The following is a 14,064-nucleotide window of genomic DNA, read 5'->3' on the forward strand; positions in this document are numbered from 1 at the left end:
TTCAGCCAGAGTTTTACAGGGCACTTTTAAAACACAGCACTGGTGTAGAGTAAAACTTAACATAATGGATAGGTTATATCCCCAACAAGAGGAATGTTACTAGAGGGATTTCCCCCTCCCCCCTATTAAGTTAGCTTGTACAAGCTGAGCAAGAAATGGCAGGTATAAGTTCATTCAGGGAGATAGTAGGTATAAAAATAACATGAACAGGCAAATCACCATTCTACCACCATTAAAGAGCTGGTGATGAAGGTGGTAGTAGCAGTGGTGAGGTGGGAAGAGGAAGCACATGTCTCAAAGGGTGCAGTGTAAGACAGATAAATAAAATTGATTCACTTTGCTGTCACTAATCCTTCAAGGTTCATAAGCTCCAATCATATAGAAAACTCTTGGCTAATAGCATTTTCTTTTCTTCAGCCTCAATTAAAACAATCAGGGTTTTTTAGTTTTGTTATTTAAAAAAAAAAAGTGTTAGCTTTTATAAAATAGGGATGAGAGAAAAGGGGAAGTCATTTGTTGAAAAGCTAAATTTTTTCCTAAACTTACATATTTTTATCTGTGCAAAGTATCCACAAGACTAGCTTCATGGGTTTGAGGCCTATGATGCTCTGCTACTGCAGTTTTGGAATTCTTAATAATTTTAAACGAAGGGCATTACACTTTCATTTTCCACTGAATCCTGCAAATTTTGTAGTTAGTCCTGGGTCATCTAAGTAGCTAATACTCTAAAGAGAAAAGATGCACGCAGTTCCAACTTTTAATTAAACTCTTGGCCATTAAAAAAAGGGGGGGGTCGCTATTAAAGAAAAACTATTAAATCCCCACTCCCTATAGCACTTTAAAACTAGAAAGGACTCCCCTACTCCTACCACAACACAAATTCTTTGCTCACAGCTATACCAACATAATCAAGCCAATCATTATTCCCAAGATAAGCAGTTTAAGTTAAGGAAAGAAATGTTCCTCTCAGGAATTAAAGCATAAAGATATATAATTAGTAATGTCATAAGTATTTAACTACACCATCATTTTCTGCATTATTCAGCTTTTTGTCACTATGACCAAAATTCCTGAGAACAACTACTTAATAGGAGGATAGATTTATTTTGGCTTCTGATTTCTAGAGATTTCAGTTCCTAGTTGGCCAGCTCCATTGCTCTGATGAGGTGGAACAGCATGGTGAAAGAGCATGGCAGAAGGTGGCTGTTCAGCTAACACCAGGAGAGAGGCAGAGTGAGAGACAGTAGGCACACAAGGAAGGGGCCAAGGACAAGATATCATCCCCCAGGGCACAATCTCAGTGACACTCAGTCAAATTATTAATCCATCAAATGAGTTTATAGTCCAATACAATGGCTTCTCAAAAGCCTCAATCCTAGATAACCACATCAGGAACTCTTCAACACTAGAGTTTTTGGTGGGTATTCCAGATTCAAATCATAATATTTTCCCTTGATATTTTCAATCTAAACTTTTTTCCCCCCCAGTAGCAGAGTTTCCTTTCCCAGTGACTAAAAATGAGTAATTTACTCAGAATCACAAAACAATAGGTGGCAAAGTTAACTACAGCCTAAAATGTTTTAACATTTCATCTGGAAAAGAATGATACGCAAACCATCTAGAAAGCAAGTTTCCTTTGCTTTAAGGAGTAGGTTTGTGGCTATTAGTCCAGAAGAAGGAGATAATTGAGTTTTTCCTACAAAAAAGGAGGTTATACTAAGGGTAGCAACAGCCTTATAAACTTGATTCAGAGAAAGTGTTCAAGTAATGGAGGTTCCCTTTTATTTAAACTTGAGTCTGTATAAGAGGAAAAAAAAAACTTTTTAAAACCTCTGCTATTTCAAAGTAGAAAGGATAATCTATAATATAATATTTTAAGTAAGTATTCTCAACATGTAAAGGGAAAAGCTAGACATAAATATGATTTATAAATAGAAAAATTAGAAGAGACTAGTTTCACCAGTTAGCCAAAAAAAAAAAAAAAAAAAAAAAGCTAATACTATAGTACATAATAATACAATATGGTTTACTGGTCAGCTTTTGCTATACAGAATAGCTTCTCTGTGGTAACCATAAGAAAAAAAAAACCACTTAAAATTTTCTTTTCAAGATAAGTTGGATTTGCATGCTTTTTAATTAACCAATGTGTACAGGTGTTATGAATATTAGTCATTTTTCTTAGAATAAGACACATCTAAAATCAGAACAAACATTAAAGTAAACATTATGAATCTGCACTGAGTCAATTTTGTTTAGAATTACCTCATTATTATCATGTCTTGCCCTCTAAAGTCTCAGCATTTGTGAAACATCACTTCAGATGTGGTATAAATAGTAAAATAATTATTATGTAAGAAAACTACCTTACCTTACCTTACAATTTTTAAAAATTTATCTTTCATATAATTATACTCAACTTAAACTGGATAAAGGACGAACAAGAAAATAAAAATTTAATTCTTAAGTTCCATATACTTTTTCAGGCCTATCACTCCCCAAGTTAGTCTCTTTCCGATGCCTATCCACCCTAAATTTCTGGGAAATATATAAATCTACCATGTGCACTGTTAATTAGCCCACCAATAAAAGATTAAGACAAATACTTTATTTTGAGAAATTTGTAAGGAGAGAACTTTCTAGCACTATTAATTGATCAGATAATGAAGACCACATAGGCCTAAAGCCCCTGAGAATGATGAGACCACCATAAATTATGCTGAGATCACCAGACTGATCTATATCATCTCCACATACTTTACCATACCCATCCCTCATTGAGTTTCCTTTAAAAGAAGAGTGGGAACCCCCAAAACACATCTCTCACTCGAGATGAACTTCAATCTCCCTTGAATGAGTATTCCTTGCTGTTCTAAATAAATAAATCTCTTTGCCTCCACTGACATGTGCTGAAATTCTTTTCTATCATGTATGTCAAAGATCCCACTTGTCCTGAGTCAAGTTCCTCCCTTCCTCTGGGAGCTCCCAAGGACCCACTTCTGGAGATCTTTCTTCTCTCATGACACAATAACCAATCTCCAATAAAGCACCCTCTTGGCCTAATCTCCAAAAGAGAAAGTCAGTATATAATTATATAATATTCATAAATTCAATTAAAGCAAATTATTTAACATTTAGCTCTGTCCAATAACATGTTTTATTACTGTAAGGTCTAATTATACCTTAACCCAGATTATAAAGAGCATTCAAGGTATTAATATCAGACTAGAATCACAGCATAATACAACAAAAGAGATACAACCTTTTTAAGACATATTTTAAAAATCCCAATCATTAAAGGCAACACCCTCCAAAATTAGTAACAAAGACAATAGGAATGCTAGGGAACAAGGTAAGACTTATGGAAAAACAAGATGCTTATTAAAAAAAAGGGGAGGGTTGGCCAAATAGCACTAAATTTTCTAACCAATGATCAGCAAAAATAGACACCATGAAATCTACAGGTTTTATGTGGCAATGGTGTAAAACTCTCTTACGTAGTCGGCTTTTTTTTACCATTGTTAACCAAAAAACTTGACAAGAATAATGTAGAGAACGAAAAGTTTATTTGGGCTATGATTTTAGAGGTCTCAGTCCACAGATGGCCAATTCCATTTCTCTGGGCTTAAGATGAGGCAGAATATAAAGGAAGAAGGGCATGAAAGAGGAAAGCAACTTAGGGACAGTACCTGGAAGCAGAGAGAACAAGCTGAGCTCTCAGTCACCAGGGGCAAAATATAATACTTCAAAGGCATCTTCCACCCCAAGTAACCCACCTCCTACAGCTACAACTTACCTGCCTACAAATGCCACCCAATTAATTCATTCAAGTGAATTAATGTACTACTAACTCAGTGATGGCTCTCAAAACCCAGTAATTTTACCTTAAGCTTTCTTATGATGTCTTAACACATGAGCTTTTGGGGCACACATCATATCTAAACTATAATACCTGTATTTTTAAAACAAACCTATTGATACAATAAAGTATGGCTATTTGCTTTATTACAGTGGACAGCTGGGTGATGTATTACTAGATAACAAGAGAAGTAAATGAAGCCTATCCTCCTACTTGACGGCAAGTGTTATTAGTGTAACCACTCTCCCTGGAATAAGAAACCTTTTTCTCTTTTTTTTATCTCTAACTATCTGCCAAGTTCTGCTTACTTTACTTCTATAACATTAGTGGTACATCTATATCCCTTTACATTTCTACTGCTATTGCCCTGGTATAGGACTCTTAAAATGACTGCACCTACAATTTCTCCTCTTCCCAACCAACTTTATAAAGCAGTCTCAAAAGCATTATACCAATTCTTTTTAGAAAGTTCAACAGTGCCTCACTGCAAAACTAATTTCAATGTTAGACCAGCACTCTATGTCATCTACCTGACTCACTTCACCAATTCAACTCAATTCCCTGATCTACTTATTAGTATTTTTTAAATAAACTTTCCACCTTGCCCCATGTTGCTCCTCTTTCACATGTTCCTTTCCTACCCCTGGCCCTAATTTCCATTTCTATCAGCTATCTTTCAGGATCCATTCTAATGCTACATGCAGGGCTTGTGGTATACTATGTATTTAGCCTGCACAAGTCCCTGGGTTCAATTCTTCCCTTCTCTCCCTCCCTCCCGCTCCCCCCACAACACACACACACACACACACAAAACAACAACAACAAAAACCCAAGTGTTCAACAACAATAAAAATTCAAGTGTTTCTTAAAAGCCTTGCTTGTCATAATATGGCTCCAGGTACCTTTTGTTTCCTCTAAACTTCCAGTCTGTTTCACAAAACTTTCTAATGGCACTTATCAATTAACTTATCAATTAGTCTTAGGTGTCTATGTGCGTGCATATGCACAAGCTTCTTCTAAACTGGGAGATCCATTTTTTTTCTCTGTGTACTTAGCACAATGCATAAACTTCAGTATGAGCTGAAAAAAAAGTGTTCTGAAGTAGTGAATAATCAGCCAATTTCCTTTTAGTATAGTGGGCAAATAGCCTAATTCTTGCTGGCATAATAAAACAATTACTTACCCAGGCTATTCAAAATATATACATGATGAAATTACATTCAGTTCACTGCTTCTCAAAGCAAAAGTAAGATCATTTCAGAAAAACTATCATCAAAATGGTTAGGAAAACTCAAGGTTAATCCTTAAAGGGTTAGTCTTAGTTACTTAGTTTACTCAATATGAACAATTCAATACCTTGAATATATGCTATATTACTGTGCAGATAAATACATAAAGATATATACTCTTAATTCAGAAGAGCATCTTTCACTCTCTCATGGATAGGTTTCTAAAATAAAAGTTTGAGTAGACCATTTAGTTTTAAAAATCCTTCAATGACTTCCTAAATTCTTTAGGAAGCATTCAAAGCACTAATTGCACTTTTCTGACACCATCATGTTTCCAAATACCTATATGAGAATCTCCTGGCACTTCTTGATCTCCAAATTTCTTCTTCTTTTGGGAGCATATACTAATTTTATCGTATTTTTGTAACTTACAAAATATTTTTCAACATATTATATAATCAAAGAAAAGTAGATATTCAAAAGATTTTTGTGGAGGTAGAAAGATAGTCCATCACTGAGAGTTTTGTCTAATCATGACAAAATACCCATGTTGGTCTGGCATCCAAAACTAAGATTAAACTAATTAAACTAATTAATGTTGACTATATTAAAATGAAATAGCATTTTTGTGAAACCTGTATTTAAAAAAAATTTATTGGCACATTACAATTATACAAAATAGAGGAATTGTGACATATTCATACATGCACATAACACAATCTGATCAATTTCATTTTTCCTTCCCTTTGAGATTCCTTTCCTCTACTGGTCTCGCTTGTTTTCATGAGATCACCCCCCTCAACACACACACACACACACACACACACACACACACACACACTCTTTCCCTATTTTTCTCTCCAGCTTTCTACACCTGAGAAAAAATGTACAGTACTTGACCTCCTGAGTCTGGCTTATTTTATTTAACATGATCATCTCCAGTCCAATCCATTTTCCTGCAACTGCCCCATGGTTGAATAAAATATGTGTCACATTTTCTTCAACCATTCATCTGTTGATGGATATCTAAGTTGGTTCCATAACTTGGCTACTGTGAACTATGCTGCTGTAAACATAGATAAGCATATATCAGTATGTAGAGTTTTCTTCTTTTTGGCAAAATACCAAGGAGTGATATGCAAAGCTGTTGATTCCCAAATTTTATCCCTTTGTGCTCATGCTGCTTTATTCTCTGCTTGGAACATTCTACTTCACCCCCCCTTCACAAAACTCTTTTCATTCTTCCAGTCTGGGAGTCTGGCTGAATATTATAGAACTTACTCTAATGGTATAGGTCATGATTATGTTTATGCAGCTGGAATACTGGGTTTTTATAGTTTCAGAGACAATCACAGTCTTGGTACCAGAAACCAAACTTTTGTTGAATGAATGTAAAAGTTCTGTTAGTCTTTCTTGTCTCTCCTTTAAAAAACAATGACAAGAAACATGCCAATATGAACTGTTTTTATGTACTATTTTTCTCTTATTTTGAGGCTCTATTTGATAACAACAAACTGTAAAAGCAGCAAGAAAAAAAGGAATTCTACTTAATTGCTAGTCCCTTTCGAATGAGGCCTGGACAAAAATAACCTGAACTCCTTCCAACACCACTGGCAGGCAATATACCATTTAATTGTACACTATCTTGCACAGATCTCTTATTATGATAGTTCTATATGTGTTGCCAATAATACATTCCTAAATTCTCTGAGGACATAGACATATTTTTCACTATCCCCCACAAAGCCCAATATAGGGAAATTATCAAGGTATCTGCTTTAAATAGAAGATGATTTGATCATTTAGAGTTTAATCTTAATAAGACCAAATTTTCTACTTATATTCTTTTGGGCTAAATTAATCACTATAAAAGCTTGCGATTTCTTGAAAATGCCATAATATAATAATATAAAAAAGATACTTCACGGACACTGTGAAAGGACAAATAATTTAATGCACACCAGGAAGCTTTCACAATGCTATTTCTTTTCTTTCTATAACAGCAGAAACATCTATAACATAGCACTTTCCACAACACAGGAATGACTTTTCTAGTGGCTTACAAACCCACTCAGCACCTGGCACTATATTATATATTCATTAGCACTTGTTGTAAGTCTCTATGGCCAATTATATCAAAGGTGAAAATGGGCAAAAGAACTTATTTAGTAACACGTAATCTATAAAAACATAAAAGTGGATTATATATATAAAAAAACAAACTTTACCAAAAAAAAAAAGGTAGAGATATTCATAGTGACACTAATTGAGAGGCTCTAATACTAATTTTTAAAACTTTTTCTCATGTTGGAAAAGTGGGTTTATTTGTTTGCTTTTTGGTGGCACTGAGGATTGATCCCAGGGGTACTTTGCCACTAAGCTACATTCCCAGTCTTTTTTATTTTGAAACAGGGTTTTGCTAAATTGCTGCCAATGACCTCAAACTTCAGAACCTCCTGCCTCAGCCTTCCCAGTCACTGGGGATTACAGGTGTGTGTCATCATGCTTGGGGAAAAGTCATTTCTTTAACTATGATGGCTTAGTTACTTGTTGTAGATGAGAAAAATTGTGCTTTACTTCTAAAATGTCACAAAAAAAGTGTTCTGAAGATCATGAAATATAGTCCTTCACAAATATATTTTTGGTGTGTATAAAGATATTTTCCTTGCTTTTTAAAAAATATGTAATTAAAATGTTCTGATTTATTTTAAATCTCAGAGGTCAGCATTTGATTTTAAGAATATGTGAGCTATAGATGAGAATAATAAAATGAAAAAGGTAATTCACCTGCTGCCATAGAAGTGATGTTAAAATTTCTAATATACAACTATTGTTGGTTCTAGTCAGTTCCGGTTCCAAAGACAGACACTTGGGGCAGGGTTTTCCATCTGAGTTAGTGACAATGGATAGCAACAATTTATTGGGTCATGACTACCACTAATTTTTAATGAAAGAAAATATTAGTGTAACACAATTCAAGTGAGTGAATGAATAAACAGGGATTATGTGTATATAAATGTGAGTTTATATGATATAGAGATTAAAAAAAAGCCCTAATAAAAATGCCGAAGAACACTTTTCTTATTCTTCCTTCTTTTCGAGAGATAACCGAATGCTATGTTAACAGTGAGCAGCATTATGCAAACATCCATGCATTGTGCAGATATATTTTGTTTCACAACATTGTACTCCAGTTTACTTCCCTTTCCTTATCTGTTGAAATTCATTCTTACTTTGGTCTCAGATTTGTTTGTTTGTTTCCAACTGCAGGTTAGATTGGTAGAATAAACTTTACCTTAAATAATTTTAAATGTTTGGGCAATTTTAATATCCAAGGTTAGCATAGAATAGATTAGATTATTATCTAATAATAAATAAATTAAATTAGATTATTATCTAATCCAGGACACTTATCAGAGTGAAAAAGGAACTGTTACTTAGCTAGGACAAGGTCAAACCAGTATGTATAATTTATTAATAACTTAATACTGTTCTTAGCCAAGCATGGTGGTGCACAACTATAATCCCAGCAACATGGAAGGCTTAAACAGGAGAATTAACCTCAGGAACTTAGCAAGTCCCTATTTCAAAATAAAAAATAAAAAAGCTGGGGATGTGCTTCAGTGGTAAAGAACCACTTGGTTCCATCCTCAGAAAACAAATAAATATTATTAAGCATAAAGCAAACAGTGAAAATAAAAGTTCAAAAGTACTTAATATGAACTCTATCATGTTTTCATAAGACTCTAAACAGAAAAAATTTATGAATATGCAAAATATTAGTCTAAAAACAGACTAAAAACTCAAAAAAGACTACCAATAGTATAATATATATTAACTGGAATTAATTCTTGAAAAAGTAAAATCCACCTTGAATTTATAATATGAAATAAAGTAAACCCTTTGATACTAGTGTCTTTAGACAAAGATCCATTAAAAAATTAAAACAGTGCTAGGGGGTATAATTCAGTGGGAGAATGCTTGCCTAGCATATGCAAAGCCCTGAGAGTTCAACCCTCAGCACCCACCCCCCACAAAAATACAGCCTCATAAATTATCTATAACTAAAAATCCAGAAAACATGTTAAGCAATTTATGGAAACTCTTAATAAAAATAATCTGGATCAGTTCTGGGGCAAAATCATAATCTATGACATTTATTTATTTTTCGACAGTTTAACCCTAGTATTTTCAATTCTAAAGCTTTCCTACTTTTTTCATCAGTTCCTTTTATTAACATTAGGGAGGGTGCATTTTAATTTATACTTGTGACAACAGAATTAGCTTTGATGTTAAGCAATTTTTATATCTTAATTATTTTCTAATATGACGACTCCCTGGTCTCCTATTTCCCAGTTCTGTGTTCTTTCTACTTCATTTTTATTTTAAATTTTCTGCCACAGGAATGATCCATATATGACAACCTTTAGATGATATGAAAAGCCTATATATAAAAAAATTTTATATATATAAATAAGCGTGTATTATGGGATGGAACCCTTTGCTTTCATAAAAAGGACTGAGAACTGTCATATTAGAATAATCTGATATCAGTAAAAGGGTATTTTGGGGAAGCAAAGGGGTATCCTTTGCAGTCTATTCAAGGATATTTGGAGAAGTACAATTAGAAGGAACAGAGGGATAATATTCCTCAAGAGGCTACCAGTCCCCACAGAAGTGGACAAGAACTGGTGGCTTCTCAAGTGACCAAACAGATGTCTAGCAAAGAGTTCCTTAAGGATGGACCATACAACTAAAGATCCATGTGGATAAAGGCTGCTTGAACTCACATATTAGACATTCTTTTGGAGGTTTTATTCCTATTTTTCCATTGTTTCAATTTTGTGATGAATTAATATAAGGTTTAATAAGAATGAATTGATATTTTATTCATCAAAATAGTATCTATACATATCTATGAAAAACTGATAGTTGATACTCATATGAATTAATGAATTCTTTATAATAACCCAGTGGCACCCTCTAGGAAAATAGGTTGGTATCAATGCTTTTTATACCAGTCATAATGCGAGAAAGAGAATAAATATATGCAGTTTATAAATAAAATTCTCCATTTAGGAAACAAAAAACATTAATAAGTTGAATAAAAACTTCCTAGTTGGCATGAATAAGCATCATAGACAACTATGTAGCTCTACTGGTCAAGAAGATTTAAAATATCAGGACAAAATGTTTCAGAATTTCTAAGGAAAGGAAACAAATTTTTGTTTCTTAGAAGTATTAGTTGTAGAAAATACCACCCTAAACTTTATTCAGGTTTTCATTTCCCTTCTTTCTGCGTAAGACCATCAAACAACACTTTATCTTCTAATATTTACTACATTTGGAGTAGTATTTAATTAATGATATTTTAAAATCAATATGTAATTTTTTTCTTAATAGCCTAGTCTGTACTCCCATTCATTAGATATTACTTTTCTCCTTGATAATTTTTTTAAATATAAGGTAATGTCATTATCAGTTATTTATAAACAACTAACTAGTCCTATGTTTTGAAAGATTTTCAGATGAGGTAAAATCATTTTTTTCCAATTTCAAAAATCAGTCTGAATAGTCAAGACTGATACATCCTCATATGCCCTTCAAAGTCTAAATTAGGTCTAACCATGTTGGGGGTCTGTTTTTTCTAATTAGACTCAGTCTTCACCAGAATGCTCTCCACCTTAAACCCAACCTCATTTTAGAATTTTTCAATTGTTTCATTCTAAAATTAGAAATTCAAGAAAAAGATCACCTATATATGGCAGAGAATAATCACTAATAACAAAGATCTAAAGGAAGACAATCTTGATTTGTTTTTCAATTTTGCTACTCATTAACTATGTAACTTCAAATTGTTGAAGTTTTCCAAATCCTAATTTCCTGTAAAATGAAATTATGATACCTACAATCCATCTGGTTGCTTACTAAATGTCATCCATATAAACGTCAGAGAACAGTACCTGACATACAGCAAATATTCAATAAAGATTGGTGGCTATAATAATATTAGGGATTATTTCCCATTTCTATCTTCTCTTATTTTCATTGCCCTCTACATTTAATGTGTGCAATCAACTGTCAAGTCTGATGAAGGTGGGGATATATAAAATTTATAACCCCACAATAGGAGCATGAATTCAATAAAATAAAACTCACAATTCCCCTCCTTTTAATATAAATGATAGTTATTCTTGTCATTTGTGTATCAAATCAAGGAATAAAGCAAAGAAGCAGAAGAAAAAGATGCCAGTATGAATACAAGAGTTTCTCTGGCAGCAAGAACGTATTAGATGTTAAGTCATAGGACATGAGGAAGAACTAAAAGGTTAGGAAAACTACAGCTAGAAAAAGCAGAAGATTGTGATAAAAAACAGCAAGAGACATAAGACTAGAAATAGAATTTTAGGCCAAAAAGATGGGGGGGGGTTATATTTTAAGATGTGAAAGAAAATTGGAATTTGCTGACACACAGTAGCCTGAAAGACTATATAAATAAAAGAGCAAAGCATTTTATAGGGTGTAAGAAGCATATTACATATGAGTAAGCTAACAAAATTTTCACAAACATGAAGTATGAAGAGGTTATCTGCAAGGCTGGGCTAGCCAACCAAAAATAACACAGAAATGTGCATTTTATATTACTTATGTGTATGTCTATATTTACTAACCCTAAATATTATTTAGGAGCATTAAAAGTAAAATCTATTCAGTTTTTACACTGGGCTATTATAAAGGATTGCCCCTTCAAAAATCTGATCTGTAGACTAATAAAAACTCATTAGTTTCTAATCAATTCTACATATTTGAAATTCCATTATAATTTCCTTTTCTTTATAATTCCTTTTCTAATAAAGCATTTATCCAAGACAAACCTGTGTGTGTGTATTTTTCTTACCAAAGAGGTGTTTTAATAGAATCTACTAATAAAAATAAATTTAAAAAATCAAAAATAGTATAATATAAAAATCAATAGGATTAATGTAGACTCAAAAGTTTCATGCCTCTAATTGGTTACTTTTTTCCACAAATCAAGTCAATATGATCCAAATGAAAAAGAATGACTTGTTTAAAATTATATCTAAGTTTACAAGTTGCTGAAATTTATGTGTATCAGATTCAATTATTGCTTACCAAAGAAAGCTATAAATATTGCCTGAATTAGCACCAGTCTGGTGAGGGGGGGGAAAAAAAGTGTATTTGTATCAAACAGACTTGCTGTGATATCTGTTCAAACATACCTGTACCAGTCAAAAGTCCAGCACTCTTCTTTCGTGCATAAGCGCGTAAGTGGTTGGACAGGCTAACAGCACTTGTAAACGTCGTATTGCAATGCACACATGTTCTAAGCTTCACAGGCATACCTATCATTCAAAAGAAAACTATAATCCAGTTCTCACTTCAAAAAGTGAAATTTTCTTAGCTTAAAAGTGTGTAGAAAAGTACCACAATAAAGATGGTTTAAAAAACGTTCATGAATTAGCTTAAACGTGAAATAAAAAGGGGGAATTAAGTTAACTATTAGTAGTTTGTAGTTAGTATTTAGAGCCAAACCATGCTCTTGGAAAGATGAAAGAGGAGTGACTTGAACTTCTTAGCTCTTCTGAATTTAACACCTATTATTACTTTCCTGCAGATTTCTGTGTTACGCAGATCATTTCCTAAACCTACGAAAGTACAGTTCTGTGATTTGAACAGCACAGTTCTGTTGAGAAGTTTCAAAGCTTACAACATTACCAATAAAAAGAATTAAAAAGTCTAGTTGACAAAGTGGTAATTAAAGTGTTTTACCCACAAAACCGTAAAAGGCTCCATACTAAATTAGGCTTTCTGATGAAGGCTGGGAGAAAAGGTGGTAAAACACACCACTGAACAGCTGTTAGACACAACATTTTATTCAGGGCATTTTATGTTCATTACTTTGAATGCGCAATCAATAATGAAAGTTAATGAATTGAAGTTTTTTACTACAATCTTTGTGCTAAATAAATGATCAACAAGCTAACATCTTACTCATCACAGGAAAGAAACATGTTGAAACAATACATTCAGAACTTCTCAAACAACCCTCACTCCCCCAACACGTTTCAATTGTTTCTTCTACCTTACTATAATAGCCACAAGTGTGCTTTACTTCTATGAAGCATATTATTCCCTGCATTTTATTCTCCTAAAAAACAGAAAGCTACTGACTTTGAAAGACTATCTTTGTATGAAAGAAAGAGCCCTATTTGCCACAAGTCCATACCAGAGAAATCACTTTTCAAACCACTTAAAATACAAGTAATCTTTCCTTAAATCAAAACTGCATTACAAATATTTGAGTTATCACAATGTCCATGGAAAGTAAACAAAGCAACAGTATATAATTACCTCAGACACACTTTACCTGGGCCTCAAATCAAAAGACCAATCTATATAAACCTTCAACACTCATAACCTCCAAAGGAAACCTTTATAAAGAGACTTAAAATTCTTCTAGTCTAAACATACACATCAGACCCTGCAACACCAAATGAAGTTTGGCTACTTTATCTGCCACATTATTTGCTGATACACACAAAATATTCCTTGAAAAGGGAAAAACTGTTTAGTGCACAAGCACTAAGCTAAATCATCTGTCTGTTCCCTTAAAAAACTACTGTAAAATCTAGAAGCCCAGCAAACATGTTTTATACTCACAATAGTTCTCCAAAACCAAACTATCCCACAATACAATGAAGAATTGGAGAGGGAGGGAGCGCTTCTTTAGGTTAATCACAACATACCACAGACACCAATCCATTTAGTTTATAGAGACCATTTTGTTTTGTTTTTACCTGAGCAGAGGGAAAACCAATAGCTAAATCTTGAAAACACATCACTTTAAAACACAGGCAAAAATATGACAAAAGTTTGCCTTTTTAGTAATACTATGCTTTTGAACAACATGAAATTTCCATCCATAACCATCCTTCATCCATAACAATTTTAGTTTTA

The 14,064-nt window shown here is 33.3% G+C and overlaps 1 protein-coding gene across 18 annotated transcripts in view; it reads right to left on the reverse strand.

Annotated features, from left to right (window-relative positions):
- The window catches only part of Znf644 (zinc finger protein 644), a 169,595-nt gene that overhangs the window by 73,958 nt on the left and 81,573 nt on the right, over positions 1–14,064 (reverse strand). For 10 of the 18 annotated variants that reach the window (XR_013427897.1, XM_078026704.1, XM_078026702.1 and 7 more), the window contains one exon: positions 12,327–12,449. The exons of the other annotated variants lie outside the window; for them this stretch is intronic. Coding sequence is in view for 9 of the 10 variants with exons in the window: in XM_078026704.1 (XP_077882830.1) it covers positions 12,327–12,449 (123 nt within the window). In the remaining variant the exon portion in view is untranslated. The remainder of the gene's footprint in view (positions 1–12,326; positions 12,450–14,064) is intronic. 18 annotated transcript variants of the gene reach the window in all.

This window comes from Ictidomys tridecemlineatus, chromosome 11 (genome assembly GCF_052094955.1).
Source record: "Ictidomys tridecemlineatus isolate mIctTri1 chromosome 11, mIctTri1.hap1, whole genome shotgun sequence".
NCBI lineage: Eukaryota > Metazoa > Chordata > Mammalia > Rodentia > Sciuridae > Ictidomys > Ictidomys tridecemlineatus.